The 17,755-nt window shown below is 41.7% G+C and overlaps 1 protein-coding gene across 2 annotated transcripts; it reads right to left on the bottom strand.

Annotated features, from left to right (window-relative positions):
• Positions 1-1,397: 1,397 nt before the first annotated feature.
• On the bottom strand, positions 1,398-15,312 carry LOC143031416 (uncharacterized). 2 transcript variants are annotated; one of them, XM_076195207.1, is made up of 2 exons: positions 14,589-15,312; positions 1,398-2,593 (listed from the first exon to the last, which is right to left on the bottom strand). In XM_076195207.1, the coding sequence occupies exon 2, from the start codon at positions 2,383-2,385 to the stop codon at positions 1,513-1,515; it is 873 nt and encodes a 290-aa protein (XP_076051322.1). In that variant the 5' UTR covers positions 2,386-2,593; positions 14,589-15,312; the 3' UTR covers positions 1,398-1,512. The 2 variants fall into 2 exon arrangements, with proteins under 2 accessions (XP_076051322.1, XP_076051321.1); XM_076195206.1 differs by lacking the exon at positions 14,589-15,312 and adding an exon at positions 14,083-14,509.
• Between the last annotated feature and the right edge of the window lie 2,443 nt (positions 15,313-17,755).

Here is a 17,755-nt window from a genome sequence, read left to right as displayed (position 1 = left end):
TGATTGGATGACCCTACACGGCCATATAGGTAGTCGCTTGATGGATTTTCTCGCTGACGAATACTTAGTTCAACATGTTAACATGATAACCGATGTACAAGTCTGTGAAGCTATTGCAAATAGCGCTCACGTCAGTCGCGCCTCGCCCTACCCTCCGCGGCGCTCGCTCCCAAAGGAGGGCGGGGGGGTCACACAACTTGAGCTAGGCCTTTATACTCGCTGTAGTTGGCAAGCAGAGTTCGCAAAGACCTTGTGCATGTCCTCCCGGGGGATTCCTGCATTCTCATTCTTCTGGACAGTAGATTATAACTAACAGAAGAGAGTCGCCATATCCACAAAGCGAGGATTACCAGGACGGCGACGGTGGTAGCACTTACATCTATATTTTCATGCATACTACTCTAGCTGTATACCGCTTCCTCCAAGCTATAACTGATCGCCATACCATTACTCAACCTTGACAACGGCTTCGTCCGTCCCTCGTATGTCGTCACACATCCTAATTGTCCCAATCCCCGTCTCTTACGATCCAAGTGGGAATACTTGGCGGCAGCATTCTGTCCCCCACCACAGGGTAGGCGAAAACAAGGAAATGAACATTCAGAGAAGTGGAACAGGGCAGACAGTAACAAGAGTGGGGTTGGGGGAGAGCATAACGGAGGGACAGTCGCAGTATAATAAAAGTGTCATCATATCTCTGGGAAAAGAGTCCTCCTCCAAAACAGACAAAATGATGTGTGGCTCAGGTCCATAGGGGCGCCCCACAGAGACCCTAGAGTATCAACTGCATGCTACTTTATCACAATAACGTGCAGCCAATACCCCCAGATCGGTATTCCGAATTATATTTCCGGTGTTATGGGATTATTCAAACTCTCCCAGTTTCTCCCTTAAGAAATACTGAAATTGTTGGTCACTCCCCAATATAAAACTTTGTCTTCACTGAAGAGTAGATAACCAAGCTGGGGACGCGCCATCCTTTCCCGCTAAAACCTGGAGGATGTGGTATGGGTGAAATAATAGGGTGATACCGTTGGTATGGGAACAAATTTTCACCTGTGGCATTTGAAAGCATCTCGAGAGAAAGCTGTATCGCACAAGTCATACAAGAAAGTTTTTTCGCCTGAACTCATTATCATATGCTGTTAGATACTGTTCCTTCAAGCTGTTGGAAAGGCCTTTTTTCGGAATGGGTCATCACGTGCTATTTCAAATCATCTTTATATCAGAAAGCTTCATCCCACAGGACACACTGTAAAAGCCTTAACCATGTGTGGATCATCTTGTGATATTTGAGAACAGTTTTTCGTGAAAAATATTTATTGCACTGGTACACTGCAATGGGTTCTCCCCTGTATGGGTATTCATGTGACGTGACGTTTGAGAGGACCCTTACGTGAAAAAAAAAGCTTTATTGCACAGGCCACACGGGAATGTCTTCTCTTTAGCGCGGGTAGTCATGTGCTGTTTGAGAACTCCCTTTTGTGAGAAAGCGGAATCACACATGTCACACTACAATGGATTCTCTCCTGTGTGGGTCATCATGTGACATTTGAGACTATCCTTTTGTGAGAAAGCGGAATCACACGTGTCACATTGGAATGGCTTCTCTCCTGTGTGGATCATCATGTGACGTTTGAGATCACCCTTTTGGGAGAAAGCAGAATCACACATGCCACACTGGAATGGCTTCTCTCCTGTGTGGATCATCATGTGACGTTTGAGATGACCCTTTTGGGAGAAAGCAGAATCACACATGCCACACTGGAACGGCTTCTCTCCTGTGTGGGTCATCATGTGACTTTTGAGGTGACTCTTTATTGAGAAAGCGGAATCACACGAATCACACTGGAATGGCTTCTCTCCTGTGTGGGTCCTCATGTGACATTTGAGATCACTCTTTCGTGAGAAAGCAGAATCACAAATGTCACACTGGAACGGCTTCTCTCCTGTGTGGGTCATCATGTGAAGTTCGAGACCACCCTTTCGTGAGAAAGCGGAATCACACATCTCACACTGGAACAGCTTTTCGCCTGTGTGGGTCATCATGTGATGTTTGAGATTATGCTTTTGTGAGAAAGCAGAATCACACAAGTCACACTGGAACGGCTTCTCTCCTGTGTGGGTCATCATGTGAAGTTTGAGACAACCCTTTCGTGAGAAAGCGGAATCACACATCTCACACTGGAACAGCTTTTCGCCTGTGTGGGTCATCATGTGATGTTTGAGATTATGCTTTTGTGAGAAAGCAGAATCACACAAGTCACACTGGAACGGCTTCTCTCCTGTGTGGGTCATCATGTGAAGTTTGAGATTACGCTTTTGTGAGAAAGCAGAATCACACAAGTCACACTGGAAAGGCTTCTCTACTATGTGAGTCATCATGTGATATATGTGATGATCTTTTGGTGAGAAAACTGCATAATATAAGTCACACTAGAAAAAATGTACTCCTGCGTGGGTCATCACTTGATAGTTAAGATGACTTGTGAGATAGCTGAGCTGTAGATGTCACATCGGGTTTTCTTTGCTGTATAACAAATACATGGAATCTTTGGATAACTTTCCCACACAAATGTTGATAGTTACCTTTCTGAAAAAAAAAAAAAAAATGTAATCATAAGATTGACATTAACTTTTTGAGATTTGTAATAGTAGGATTGTGGGCGTTTTGTACACAAACCATTTCATACATGCCATCCCCTATTATAAGAATATTTGACCTAAAAACACATAGTAAAATCGATTATGAAAAACACTCATGAAAATGTGATGCGTGCACATTACATCCACACCAATTACATTGTCCCAACCATTGAAAAGATGCCCACCTACGTACCCACACTATTCGCCAACAACCACCACTGTTAACATTGGTCACTGATCACTTTGTTGGTCATGACAATACACACATTATATCAACTTCATATAGTGGAAACACCAAAAATGGTCAACTGGTCATTATATGTGTTGTTTGCTTCGACTCATCCATAATATTTCACAACAATGTAAACAAACATAAAGTTGCCAGATTAATTCTATGACACAAACCACTGTCCAATCCGTGTAGCAGTTGCAACTGTTGACAATACAACAAAACCAACATACCCTTTCCTCCTATAAAGGGGATGGCAGAGTTATAGCATACATTTCGCCCACCCTACACCCTTTCGCCTAGAACTTGTGGTTTGAAATTCCATACTTCTCTCCTATTCCGAGGAGAGACTATCAATTACCTACCCCAACAGTTCAAGTCAAGCATGCTTGGCAAAGGTAATGGTTTTGACTGAAGCCACACACTTCCTGGTGTCAGATATTATAGTTTCATTGTGGGACGCATCTAAATCCGATATTGATTTACACTGCTATTTTTTTCATGTGTCAATAACACGAGTTAATTTTGTTGTAATAATGCCAAACCTCTATGCATAAAACTATCATTTCTGACACTAGTGAGTGAAAAATAAATGACCTACCAACCATACCTAAACTGTCACCACTTATACCTACATGGGGGGTAGACTCAACCCTGCCCCTCAATCAATCAGTACTAAAACAAACTTTTCAGATTATCTTATTGAGTACCAGATTCACCATGAGAACAGCCACTACAAATTAATTACATTTAAATTTGTGACAAATTTACAATATGTCTATTCTCTATTTTACTTGTAAATTTTCTCCAGATTCAGTTGAGGTGTTCACTAATTTTGTGACTTTAAATCTATAGTAATTGCATGTCTGACATGAGAGAATGTAAACACTAAACACGTTTGATATGTCGCCTTCATTCTATCTACAAATTTGGCAGCGGCGTTCGGAACCAATGAAGAACAAGGCCAATTAAAGCAACCTTGAATGTAGAGGCACACTACTTGCTTTGCTGTCAAAATCTTGTGTACGTTACATAGGGAGTATTTTGCAGATGACTTCTTGAGCTAACGGCAAACAAAAAGGAAGACAAAGCGTCCCGCCAAGCTTTTTCCTATGTTAACAAGGACCACAAGGGTGGCAACAGTGGTGAGAGTGGTGACAGTGGCAGTAGCAAAGGAAAGGACACACACTGATAAATCATCTCTGAAAAGAAACACTCAACACACGAAAAATAAAATGTTTCCGAAGAAACACTCAACGCACGCAAATAAAACGTTTCTGAAGAGAAACACTCAGTGCACATATCTAAAGACTACATATAAAGAATGTACTGCAGCATATGTGCTTCCACATATGTAGAGTATTGCTGCAGCCAAACTATCATCGCAAGCAACATCTTTGAAGGAACAAAACACAATCATTTGTCTACAAAAGAAAATGCAAGCAACTACTCACAAACTCCAAGCAACAGATGGGACAACGTAGTGCACGCAAATCCCCACGCTGGTACGAGAACGATCTAGTGAAGGATAGGGACAACTACAAGGAAAAGGATGAGTTGCTGACATGTGCACACATATGTGTTGAGTTGAAGAGAAGGAGTCTATTCAAATCGACATCATCAACAGTGAAGGTAGAAACTTACATGTATTATACTTGTAATTATAATAGAATGATCACAGAATTTCTCCATCAAGAGGTTATTACCTCGAAGTCAGTACCAGGCCCTTCAAGAGGGGATGCAGCCAGTGCACCACACCAGGGCCCATAAGAGTCTAGGGACCCAAGAATATCAAAATTGAAAATTAAAGTGGGCAATTATGCATGAATTTTTATTGTTGCTTTGAAGCTGATAGAGATTTCCATGTGCCAAATATTTTAGCGATAGCCAACATACACAATTTCTTATCTCAGAATGTATAGTATGGTGCAACACAATCATCTCGCACCAGCACATTTTTTCCTCTCGGGGGCCCTGGTCAATACAATAGAGGTAAATTGATTCATTGATATAATTGATATACTAATAGTGATAAAAAATATACTGGATAATAGTGACAAAAATTATATTAGATGAAAGGAAAAAGATAGAAATGTTGAAAGAAAATGTAGATCCTGAGAAGGGTAGGGGAGACATAGGGGAGATTATCTTTTACAAGGTTATTAAGATAGTAGAGCAAATGTTCCATATGTCATGACATTAATAATGCAACAACCAAGAAACTAGGAAAATTAGGAGTGATTACAGAAAGAGAGGATTTTAACACAGAGTTAGAAGCACCTCAAGAAACGCTAGACTGAGTGCCATAATTGTAGGAAACTGGGACAGCATGTGTGTTATTATGAGATTATTTGCAGGAACTGAAAATATGAGTCATGATGAATATCATTGTAGAAACCCAACTTTCTGTTTGTATCACAATTGAGTAGGACACAGAACACAGGATTGAAGAGGAACACCAAGTTTCGTTGTATTCACCCAGAAATAGGAGTAAAAACCCAAGAAGACACAAAACAAAACAACACTACAAAGCTAACCTTAGAGGGACAGACATTATAGGGTACTGAAAAGGGATGAAAAAGAGAACAACAGAGGAGATTTTTTTTTCTCATTTACTATAACAATTGGAAGGACTTCTGTAGGACCCATCATTGTGAGTAGATTTATTCAAAAGACCTATTCAAATATTTATTGATACAGGATCTGTAATAAATGTTATAACCAGTAAAATGCTTAAAAGGTTGAAACTAGGAATGAAAATCTTGGAACTAATCCATTACTCATTGCTGACTTTTATGTTATTTTCTATAATAGGAAAAAAAAAGGAAAAAAAAAAAGAGAACTTGTACATTCTGGTGATAGTTGTAGAAGAATCTGTCTTCCCAGATCTATTGATAGGATTTGCAACATTGAAAAAAGGAGGGCATGACAATATGTCAGGCTGAGTTAGGGATCTTAGTGAAATCACAGTTGAATACTTTGCGCTAGGCATGAAGAGAGATATTTACTTACACATTGACAATTGCTTGAGATGTACGGAGGTAAAAGGAAATACACATAAGCCTGCTCCTGTGCTATCATATCCTATACCACATAAACCTCAGGAAAAATTCACTTAGATACACTTGAGTTGTCTGAAAAGGGATATATGTGTTTCTTGCCATTGATGATCTGTCAAGATTTTGTATTTGACAACACCCCCATTCCAAATAAGAGGGCCAAAACAATTGCTTCAGTAATATATGAACAAGTAATCTGTAATTCCACAACTCCCAAGATCTCAGTTTCAGACAATGCAGCCGAATTTAACAACAAAATCTTGGAAGAATTATGTAAGTTACTTAATTGACCTTAAGTAAATCAATATGCAACTCAATTATCCTCAAAGTAATGAATTGGAATCCTGTGTGTCTTGGAATCCTTTGTACAAGATTTGATTGTCGCAAATTCTGGTCATGTCCTCCCTTCTCCCAATGCCCCAACTTGTAAGGATAATTAACTCACCTAAGATTGTAATTTCCAACCTTTCTTTGGTGAAGTAAAGCTATCATTCTATTATCCCATGTAACCTGCATACTTAAGTGTTTCTTCAATAATAACAGAGGTTCCTTTTGCTTCTGAATTTAGATTCAACCTGTACAAACTGATGCCCTTCCCAATGAAGGTAAATAATTCAATTTTTGAACTTGACACACCACTAATAGATCCACTAAATTACATCTTTTCTCTAGATAACTTAACAGAGTACAATCTCTTATGATGACCTTAAAAATTGTAAGATCCTTAACAATATTCTCTACCTGTGCCATGCTTTTATTTATTTAATTAAGAGTATGACAGAAAGTTTTGAAAGTAATAAAAAGATGCTTTGGAAGGAAATTAAAAGAGGAAGAGGAGGCGAATCAAGTAGAGAAGAAAACGTAAAAGGTGTACATGGAGAGATGATAATGGAAGAGAAGGCAGTGAGAGGAAGATGGGCAGAGTATTTTAGGGAGTTGCTAAATGTGAAGGAGGATAGGGAGGTAAAGGTAGTTGCAGTGGGAAGTGCTAAGAAAATGAGTGATGAATGAGGAAAATGTAGGAGAAATAAGGAAGGATGAAGTGGAAGCAGCTATTAAGATGATGAGAGCAGGTAAGGCACCTGGGTTGGATGGATGCCATGCAGAATGTCTGAAGAAAGGAAGTACAATTATGGTGGACTGGCTGGTGAGGTTATTTAATGTTTGTTTAAGAGAGGGTAGAGTGCCGGAGAACTGGAGGAGTGCCTGTATAGTTCCGCTTTACAAAGGAAAGGGGGACAAGTGTGAGTGTAGTAGTTACAGAGGGATTAGATTGTTGAGTGTAGTTGGGAAGGCTTATGGGAGGGTCTTGATTGAGAGGATTAGGAGAGGAACAGAGGGAGTAATTGGTGAGGAACAGTGTGGTTTTAGGACAAGTAGGGGTTGTGTAGATCAGATTTTTGTGGTAAGACAGATATGTGAGAAAGGTATAGGAAAAGGTAAGGATGTTTTGTGGGCTTTTATGGATCTGGAAAAGGCTTACAAACCAATGAAGAACTAGGGTGTCCATAATTACAACAGGAAGGCACTGTGGGAGGTACATACATACATACATATACCAAGGCTTTTTCCCCCTTACCAGGGAGGTAGCCAAAAAAGGACAAGGCATAAAATCATTCCCACCCATTCCATCCCCGAAAACACTCCACACCCCTCACACCCTCCCTCCCATCTTAGCACCTCCCAGATGATGGGTCATCCCTGCACCCTGTCCACTGCCCTGGGTCAGAAGCAGTGTCGCAGGACACAGCAAGGCCGCTTCATTAAATCGGCGACCCCCCTCTCCGTCCTCCCATATAAAGGAGAGGATGGGGAGAAATCCCTTCGGGCTGCGTCAAAATTTTTTCTCACACACACCACCTCACCCCACATTCCCCCGTCCATTCCACCTCATGCATCACAACATTTTCCATATACAACCATTCTCCATTCACCCCTGTCTTCTGTCCTCTTTCCATGTGTCCAAACCATCCTAATACTCTTTCATCAACCCTATCTCCCAGCTCCCTTTCCACCCCTGTTCTCCTCCTCACCTCATTTCTCACTCTATCTAGCCTAGTAACCCCCATCATACTTCTCAGACACTTCATCTCAAACACATTCAAGTTCCTTCTATCTTCCTCTCTCATGTTCCATGTTTCTGCTCCATACAAAGCTGTTGGCACAATCACTCCTTCACACAGTCTCCTCTTAGCATCCATTCCCAGATTCCTATTCCTCATTACACTTTTTAAACCACCAAGGCATTTACTCGCTTCTCTCAATCTACATTCTACCTCCATCTTTACTCCACCCTTTGCACCCAAATATCTAAAACCATCCACCTCCTCCAGTTGCTCTCCATTAATGCTCACTTCCAGATTACTGCCACTTTCACCCCTTGTACATCTCATCACCTTACTTTTACCCACATTTATCTTAAGCTTTCTTCTATCACACACTCTCCCAAACTCTGTCACCAACTTCCTCAATCCCTCCTCCGATCCTGCCACAAGCGCAATGTCGTCCGCAAACAACAGCTGGCTCACCTCCCACTTTTTTCCATTTTCCTTAACCATCTCCAATCCCTGACCCACTACCCTTGCATTCACCTCTCGCACTACCCCATTTATGTATAAGTTGAACAGCCAGGGTGACAAAACGCATCCCTGAAGAAGTCCCACCTTTACCTCAAACCACTCACTCTCTCCATTTCTAATCCTGACACAAGCTCTACTACTCTCATAAAAACTCTTGACAGCTCCCAGAAGCTTTCCTCCTATCCCGTATATCCGCATAACCTCCCACAGTGCCTTTCTGTCTACCCTGTCGTAAGCCTTTTCCAGATCCATAAAGGCCCACAAAACATCCTTCCCCTTTCCTATAGCTTTCTCACATATCTGTCTTACCACAAAGATCTGATCTACACAACCTCTACCTGTCCTAAACCCACACTGTTCCTCACCAATTACTCCCTCTGTTCCTCTCCTAATCCTCTCAATCAAGATCCTCCCATATGCCTTCCCAACTACACTTAACAAGCTAATCCCTCTGAAACTACTACATTCACACTTGTCCCCCTTTCCCTTGTAAAGTGGAACTATACAAGCACTCTACCTTCTCTCCAGCAAACATTAAATAACCTCACCAACCAGTCCACCATCACTGTACCTCCTTTTTCAAGACATTCTGCATGGCATCCATCCATACCAGGAGCCTTACCTGCTTTCATCATCTTAACTGCTGCCTTCACTTCATCCTTCCTTATTTCTCCTCCCTTTTCCTCACTCATCACTCTCATTTTCTTACCATTTCCCACTGCAGCTATCTTTCCCTCCCTATCCTCCTTTACATTAAGCAACTCCCTAAAATATTCTGCCCATCTTCCCCTTACTGCCTTCTCCTCCATTATCATCTCTCCATCTGCACCTTTTACCTTTTCTTCTCTACTTGATTCGCCTCCTCTTCCTCTCTTAATTTCTTTCCAAAACATCTTTTTATTACTTTCAAAATTTCTGTCATACTCTTACCCAACTTCACATCTGCTCTCCTCTTTACCTCCTTTACCATTTGCTTTACTTCTCTTTTCTTTTCTTTGTACCTCTCATATGACTCCCTTGTCCTATTTTGTAACCAATCTGTGTAAGCTCTCTTCTTCTCTTCTACAACCTTCTTCATTTCCTCATCCCACCATTCACTACCCTTCCTTCTATTTCCTCCTGACCTTCTTGTTCCACACACCATCTTTGCACACTTTGTGACTCCCTCCTTGAACCACCCCCAGTGGTAACTGTGGGAGGTACTGCAGATATATGGGATAGGAGGAAAGCTGTTAAGAGCAGTCAAGAGTTTTTATGAGAGTAGTAGAGCTTGCGTTAGGATTAGAAATGGAGAGAGTGAATGGTTTGAGGTAAAGGTGGGACTTCATCAGGGGTGTGTTATGTCACCCTGACTGTTCAATCTATACATGGATGGGATGGTGCGACAGGTGAATGCAAGGGTAGTGGGTCAGGGGTTGGAGATGATTAAAGGAAATGGAGAAATGAGGGAGGTGAGCAAACTATTGCTTGCTGACGACACTGTGCTTGTAGCAGGATCAGAGGAGGGATTGAGGAAGTTAGTGACAGAGTATGAGAAGGTGTGTGAAAGAAGGAAGCTGAAGATAAAAGTGGGCAAAAGTAAGGTGATGAGATGTACAAAGGGAGAGAGTGACAGTAGGCTGGAAGTGAGCATTAAGGGTGAGAAACTGGAGGAAGTGGATAGTTTCAGATACTTGGGTGCGAATGTGACAGGAAAGGGAGGAGTGGGGGTGGAGGTAGAATGTACATTGAGAGAAGCGAGTAAATGCCTTGGTGAATTAAAAAGTGTAATGAGAAATAGACATCTGGGAATGATGCTAAGAGGAGGTTATATGAAGGAGTGATTGTGCCAACAGCATTGTACGGGGCAGAAACATGGAACATGAGAGAGGAAGAGAAAAGGAGTCTGAATGTGTTTGAGATGAAATGTCTGAGAAGTATGATAGGGGTTACTAGGCTAGATAGAGTGAGAAATGAGGAGGTGAGGAGGAGAACAGGGGTGGAAAAGGAGCTGGGAGATAGGGTTGATGAAAGAGTATTAGGATGGTTTGGACAAATGGAAAGAATGAGTGTAGAAAGATTAGTAAAAAGTGTGGAAGGCGGAGGTGGAAAGAGTGAATATAAGGGGGCATCCTAGGATGAGATGGATGGCTGGGGTGAAAGGGGCTTTACAAAAGAGAGGAATGTCTGTAGGGGAAGGACAGGAGAGGACAGAAGATAGGGGTGAATGGAGAGGGGTTGTGTATAGATGAGGCTGTGATGCATGAGAGGGAGTGGGTGGGGGATGGGGGGTGAGGAAGTATGTATGAGGAAAAATTTGATGCAGTCCGAAGGGATTTCTCCCCATCTTTTCCTTTTCTGCATGAGGGGACCGAGAGGGGGGGTCCCAGAATTTATGTGCTGTATCTTGCGACACTGCTTCTGACCCAGGGCAGTGGACAGGATGCAGGGATGACCTGTCATCCAGGAGGTGCCAAGATAGGAGGGAGGGAGGAGGGTGGAGGGGAGTGGAATATATTGGAAATGAAATGGGTGGTAGTGATTTCTATGCCTTTTTCTTTTTGGCTACCCCCCGTGTAAGGGGGAAAAAGCCTTTGATATATGTATGTATTTTTATTTCAATTTATTTATTTATTTTTATTTCATATATTTATTTATTTTTTGCTCCATTAACCATTGAAATAATTTTATGAAGTTTCACTAGCTAAGAAAATGTCAGTAATACATAATTGTCACTACAGAAAGGATATTTGTAAACCAGGTTACTCACAGAATATCATAACAATATAAAATTGGTGCAAAGGAAGTAAAGAAAGTAGTGAGTTCTGAAAAAGACCTTGGAGTCATTATCACAAAGGACATGGCACCTGATGAACAGATAGAAAAAACTGCTATGACCAACAAAGGGGGCCTTTACCTACTTGGACAAAGGAATGGTAAAGAAACTTGTAGTCACACTGATAAGGCCAAAACTGGAGTACAGTATGCAGCAACATTATGGACACCCAGTACTTAAAAAGATTATAAAGAAAATTGAAAGAATCTAAACAGCAATTACAAATATGGCCCCAACACTTTCAAAACTGCCATATGAAGAGATTGTTAAAGTTGGAAACCCCAACTCTGGAACAAACAAGAAAAATAGGTGACCTACTGACCATCTATAGAATCATGAGAGAAATGGTCATTAATACAGAAACTGACAAGCTGGAAAGGATATGCAACAAAATGCCACATGACAATGTCCACAGTCCTACATTTTCTTGCTTATTATCATAAAACAATTTCTATAGATGTAGAATAAATAATTCATATTATGTATCAAGGATAAAATCACCATTATATTTTGCACTTCTATTCCATTTATCAAAATTGCACAAAAAGTATATTTTTGCACTTCTATTTCATGTATACATTAAAACCATACAAAAATTAAGTGAAAATAGTATGATAACAAGAATAAATAAAAATCTTTAAACCATTAGAATTGTCCAATTAGAAATGAAGTCTTAAATCAGAGTATGACCAAAGTAATATAAAGCCATCATGCACAGTATGAAAAGTGGAACAACTATTATTCTATTTTTTATTTTATCAATATCATTTTATTATTATTACTGTTATTATTTTGGTTGGAAAATAATATCTCCTCTGTATGGACACCCTAATTAATTCCCTAATAAGGGAAGACAATAATGTGGCCAATAATTGCACAGGACTTTCAAAAAAGCCTCCCAAGATCAAATGAGGAATTCTTTGCAGGTATCAGTTTCAACATCTGATCAATTTGGAACATCAACAATTTAACGTCATCAACTTAATCTATTTTAATTTTATATGCAGTTTTCCATTTCTGTGTTAGGAAATAAAATAGAAGTGCAAAATATGCAATTGTTTGTGTTTTTATACAGGGATTACCTTTGTCTTGTGGCATTTTGTACATAATGCCTGACTTTAGAAAATATCACCTTACTGGTTTACAAGAGCTTCACGCAATGAACTTGAGGTAAATTAGGTGAAAAAATAATGTATTACATTATCCAAAGTCACGCTACACTTGATGATGTAAATCCTAATATCCACAAAACACCCAACAGGCTATTAGACTTTATTTTTTTTTACAACAGTTTTCCTGTTGATTTCATTAAACCGGGTGTTCTGTTTCAATCAGAAAACACTTGTTTGTACCAACCCCAACCCCCATACCAGTCATGTCTGGGGACTGCATTGGGAAATAAGTATTTAGAATTAAGGATGAGTGCAAAGACAGTGATTAATGAGAGAAACAAGGACAACATTGTTCAAATAAACAATAAAACAAGCAGTTTTCTCCAATTCTGACCATACCTAAGATTAGAGAACACAATCACAGCAGGGTTCACTATTCTTTAAAAGATTATTGGGTTCGTTATTCTTTACATTAGTATAATCAGGTTTGCTGTTTTTGATATAGATATGTTGGGTTCGCTAATCTTGACATTATCTGAATTAGGGAATACTGTGGGTTGGGTTAGGTTATGTTGGGATAGCCATTCTTTAGATGAGGATCATTGGGGTCACTCTTCTTGACATGAACCATATACCGGGTATTATTTTCCAACAGTTTTCCTGTTGATTTGATCAAATTGGGTGTTCCATTTCAATTGGAAATCACTTTTTTTGTACTAAACCCCCACCCACCCCCATCTGGGGACTGCATTGGGAAATAAGTATTGCGATTTAGAGAAGCATGCAAAGCCAGTGATTAATGAAAGAAATTGCAACACTGTTCAAATAAACGATAAATCAAGCATAGTACTCTCCTATTCTGACCATATCTAACCTCTCCAGTCCCTCTCTCCCTTATGGCAAATAGAATTTTCAATGGCATTTGTTTGATTTGTTTCTTGTATTCGATATGAGATAATTTAATACAAGATAATTTTCTTTCTCTTCCATACATATTCTTTTACAATAATGTATAGTTATGATTCTACATAATTCTAAGTATTCACAAATATGTTTGCTAGTCTTCAACCCTTCCCTATATCATCTACCAGTCCATGTTTAGATACAGTAAATTCATAGTAATATCAGCAACGATTTTCAAAACACTAAGACAAGCATCTTTAGTTACCAACAATTAAGTTAGGTTACACTATGTTAAATCTCAAGGCTGCAATTCTTACCTGTATTGCAACTAGCTTTATCATTCTGAGTATTTTCAACCCCAGATATAAGGAGTACTACAAGTCAACAGTAACATCAGCGATGATTAGAAGACTAGCATGCATCTTTACATATACCTAATTCTACACCTAGGTCAAAAATCTTATTCAGTACTTGGAATTGTTCTAAAACATCAGCATATACTGTTAACTACTTCCTAGTTCTTAAGGGGCTATTGTTATTTGACAGCCCCCTCTACAATTTTTGAAACGCTGGCTCTCTTTCAACAGAACAATACCTAATTTGATCTCATTACTAACCTACAGCATTCTAAAGTATCCATCACCTAGACAGCTACAGCCATAATGGCCTGCAACTTCCAGGCATCAAACTAATCATGTATGCTCTGTCTGGCGAACGCCTACAATAATCTTTTCCTTACCTGTGTGGTTTCCTTCTTTGCTTACAATTTTCGTGACACAAATATCTAAACTATTTCAAACATTCTTGCAAATGTACAAAGGCACTTTTGGAAATGTTTTGACATGGTTTACCCCTACTTAACGAAAATATTTGTAATCATAAGCTCTATCAAGGGGTAACTAATCTGTTTTGGTTTCATAATCCAGAAATCCACCTCCTTACGATCTGACCGTTCACAAGCTGTGGTTTACTTACAAGTTCTGCTCAATGTAGTAGTGGTGAGATGATAGCGGTACTGGTGCTTTTTTGTTTTTACCAGGATTGGGCATGTGTGAAATAGATGTCTTGCTTACAGGCATATTTAAGCTGTTTAAGAACATCGGTTATGATAATGATGTGAAGATATGTGGAGTTTGATTGCTAATGTAGGATTTGTTGGATATTGTTCCTAGCCTATATCAATATACTTAACACTGCTGATTGAAGAACTGGATAACAATCTGTTACGTAGAGATGTGTATGCACCTTGACTTGCACTGGAAAAACGAAGAGGGTGACGTGATCTAATATATATTCAAACGGGTCAAGATTATCATTTAGACAGCAGGGCAGTACTCATAGTAATGGCCTCTTGCAGTCTCCTCCGGTCTTCGGGGAGCCGTGTCGTCGATTGGTTTTCCTCCTCTCAGGGCGATATTGTTATTACACTCTAGGACAGTGGTTCTCAACCAGGGGGAAATTTGGATGTTTCAGGGGGGAAATTCTAGTCTGGAATTAAAATTCTGGAAATTATCAGAAGATACTTAGAAAATACACTAAAACCTCGAATTTCCGTACAAATAGAGACCGAGACAGGTCCGGAAATAGAAAAGTCCGGAAATTGGTAACACTGGTAAGTGGTAATGGTGGGTGGAAGTATCTTGACTGGTAGCTGGATACCTGCAAATGCGCAAATGCTGTGTTAGTGTTAGCGTTCTTATTCAATACAATTTAATGTTAGGTGTGTTAGTGCATTTGAAAAATAAACTAGTAAATAGTCTCAGTGTGTTTTAACTGTTCTTTCTCTCATACACATGTAGGGGGAAATCTGGATGGTTGAATTGGGTACAGGGGGAAATGACAGAAAATAGGTTGGGAACCACTGCTCTAGGAGGTAGTGAAGGAGGGAGGGGTTGGTCATACCGCAGTAGTCTCTTTCCTGCCGTCCGTTCTACTACTTTCACTCAGCAACCAGAGTCTTGTGAATCTGACGTTATATAGGATGCAAGCGAAGGAACGGGGACTGACCGCTCTACCATGTGATTTGCAAAGTTCTATGTTAGTTACAACAGTGAAGCCAATAAAGGCTTTCGTCTAACTCTAATATTGTTCGCGGGTGGGGTCGGGAGCTGCGTGAAAAGATATGACAGTCGCCTTCACTACTGAGTAACTGTTATCAGACTGCAACCCCTTTATGTATATAATCATAAATTATTGAAATATTTATGAATTTTCTTTTAATATACTGATTTCTGATTTAGAATTGTGATATCCATAAATCACATCATCCTTAGCGCATATTAATAATCATTATGAAATTAACAAAATGTTGGAAGGTGTCCTCTTGCATGTGTAGTGACGCAGCCACAGGCGGTCACACACTTCCCATAGTTGGCAAGAGGTGAATATGAGCTAGCCAATCAGGAGCCAGCAAATGGTTCTCGAGCGGCTAGCGACCTCTCTTGCCAACTACGCTGAGCAGCGAGCGACCCTTAAATAGGGCAGCGGCGGCTAGTCAGGACAGATTCCAGAATGGTAATAGCCACGGCAGCAGCAACAACATCTCGTCCAGTCTTGTAGCAGTTCCATCGAGCCTCGCCGTCATCAGCCGCCACCGCCTCTGACGTTAGGCTCACCGTCCAGCTACGACTGATCAGATCCACTAACCAGTGGCTATTACTTGTGGTTTTACCAAAGAGATTAGAATAAGAGACCAAAGTGAATTTCATTTTCCCTGGCTTGTTCGAACCAAACCACTACATATTGGTGACCCCGGTGAAAGACAACCAGGATTATGGAAAATTCACAAGTGAAACTTCCCAGTTTCTCCCGTGACTTGGAGAGCTGGCTACTTCACACAGAAGCCTATTTAGCCACTCAAGGTGACGTTCCAGACCACCAAGCCTTCGGCGCGTACATCGCCGCTCTACCAACGGACGTCATCGCCCTTGTCCGTAACGCCGTCTCTTCTCCTCCGGAAGAAGGCAAGTGTGCCGCCCTCAAGACTGCCTTACGGAAGCTATGCGCCAGGCCTGACGACCAGCTCTGCCGAGATATCCAGCAGAGCGAACTCGGCGACACCACCCCCTCACAGCTATACACCCGTATGGCCAACCTCAACACCCGTGCAAAGGTGGCATTGCCCAAGGAACTCCTCCGCTCCATTCACCTCTCCAAGATGCCGGACGCCCTCCACTTACACCTGGAAGCTTTAGCCGGCGATAAGGACGACGAACAATACTGCGAAATAGCAGATAGGTTGTTCCAGCGACATACCTCGGTACACAAACCAGTGCATAGTGTTCGCGCAAAGTGTAGTGACAACCCAGGTGTTACCGACCATAGTGCTGTGAGTGAAAACATTCCCATGTCATATAGTGCCAGTGACCAAAGTATGCAGCAACTACGGCAGGAAGTCGCCGACATGAAGACCTTGCTCAACCAGTTGCTTGCCGAGAAGGGAACCCCCCCTCAACCACCACCTAGCCCCGCTCCACGACAGGATACTGCCTCCTGTTGGTACCATACCCGCTTCGGAGCCAAGGCGCTCAGATGCACACAACCATGCAGCTGGTCGCAGGGAAACGCCAAACGCGGGGGTCGGTAAGCACTCCTACCCCCGCTAACCATACTCACACCCTCCTCTCAGTGCGTGATCGCCACTCTGGCCTCTCTTTCCTGGTAGACACGGGCTCAGCCGTCAGCATCATACCCCCGACGGAAGAACCCAACCACGGTACACGGTGGCCATCCTACGACCTGCTTGCAGCCAACGGTACGCCCATTGCAACGTACGGCAGCCACCAAAGCATCCTGGACCTCCACGATGTCAAGTTCCCTTGGACATTCGTCATAGCAGCGGTCCAGCACCCCATTCTTGGCTACGACTTCCTCCACCATTACAATATGGTAGTAAACGCCAAGGATAACTGCTTGTACCACGGCACGACAAGCATGCCGGGAACCACCACTAACGCCAAATCCCACCAGATATCGTCCCTCCAGTCCGCTGGCGATTATGTACGCATCTTGCAGGAGTTTCCCCAGCTAACATCGCCAGACAAGACCAACACCACCACCACCCCTCACAACATCATGCACCACATCCAGACATCTGGACCGCCAGTACACAGCAAGCCTCGACGACTTTCCCCAGAGAAGTTGGCCGCTGCCAAACAGGAGTTCCAAGAACTCCTAGACCAGGACATCATCCAACCATCGGAGAGTGCTTGGGCATCACCACTCCACATGGTTCCCAAGCCACCCCCACCGCCCAACCAATGGCGGGCTTGCGGTGACTACCGTCAACTTAACCGCATCACGAAGCCCGACCGCTACCCCATCCCTCACGCTCAAGACTTCCACTTCAAGCTTCACGGGAAGCAGGTCTTCTCCAAAATTGACCTGGTCAGGGCGTTTCATCAAATCCCTGT

Source organism: Oratosquilla oratoria, chromosome 12, assembly GCF_046742065.1.
Source record: "Oratosquilla oratoria isolate Oo_2021 chromosome 12, ASM4674206v1, whole genome shotgun sequence".
Taxonomy (NCBI): Eukaryota; Metazoa; Arthropoda; class Malacostraca; order Stomatopoda; family Squillidae; genus Oratosquilla; species Oratosquilla oratoria.
The sequence above is the reverse complement of the archived record's forward strand: the minus strand, read 5'-3'. Positions and strand labels throughout refer to the sequence as shown.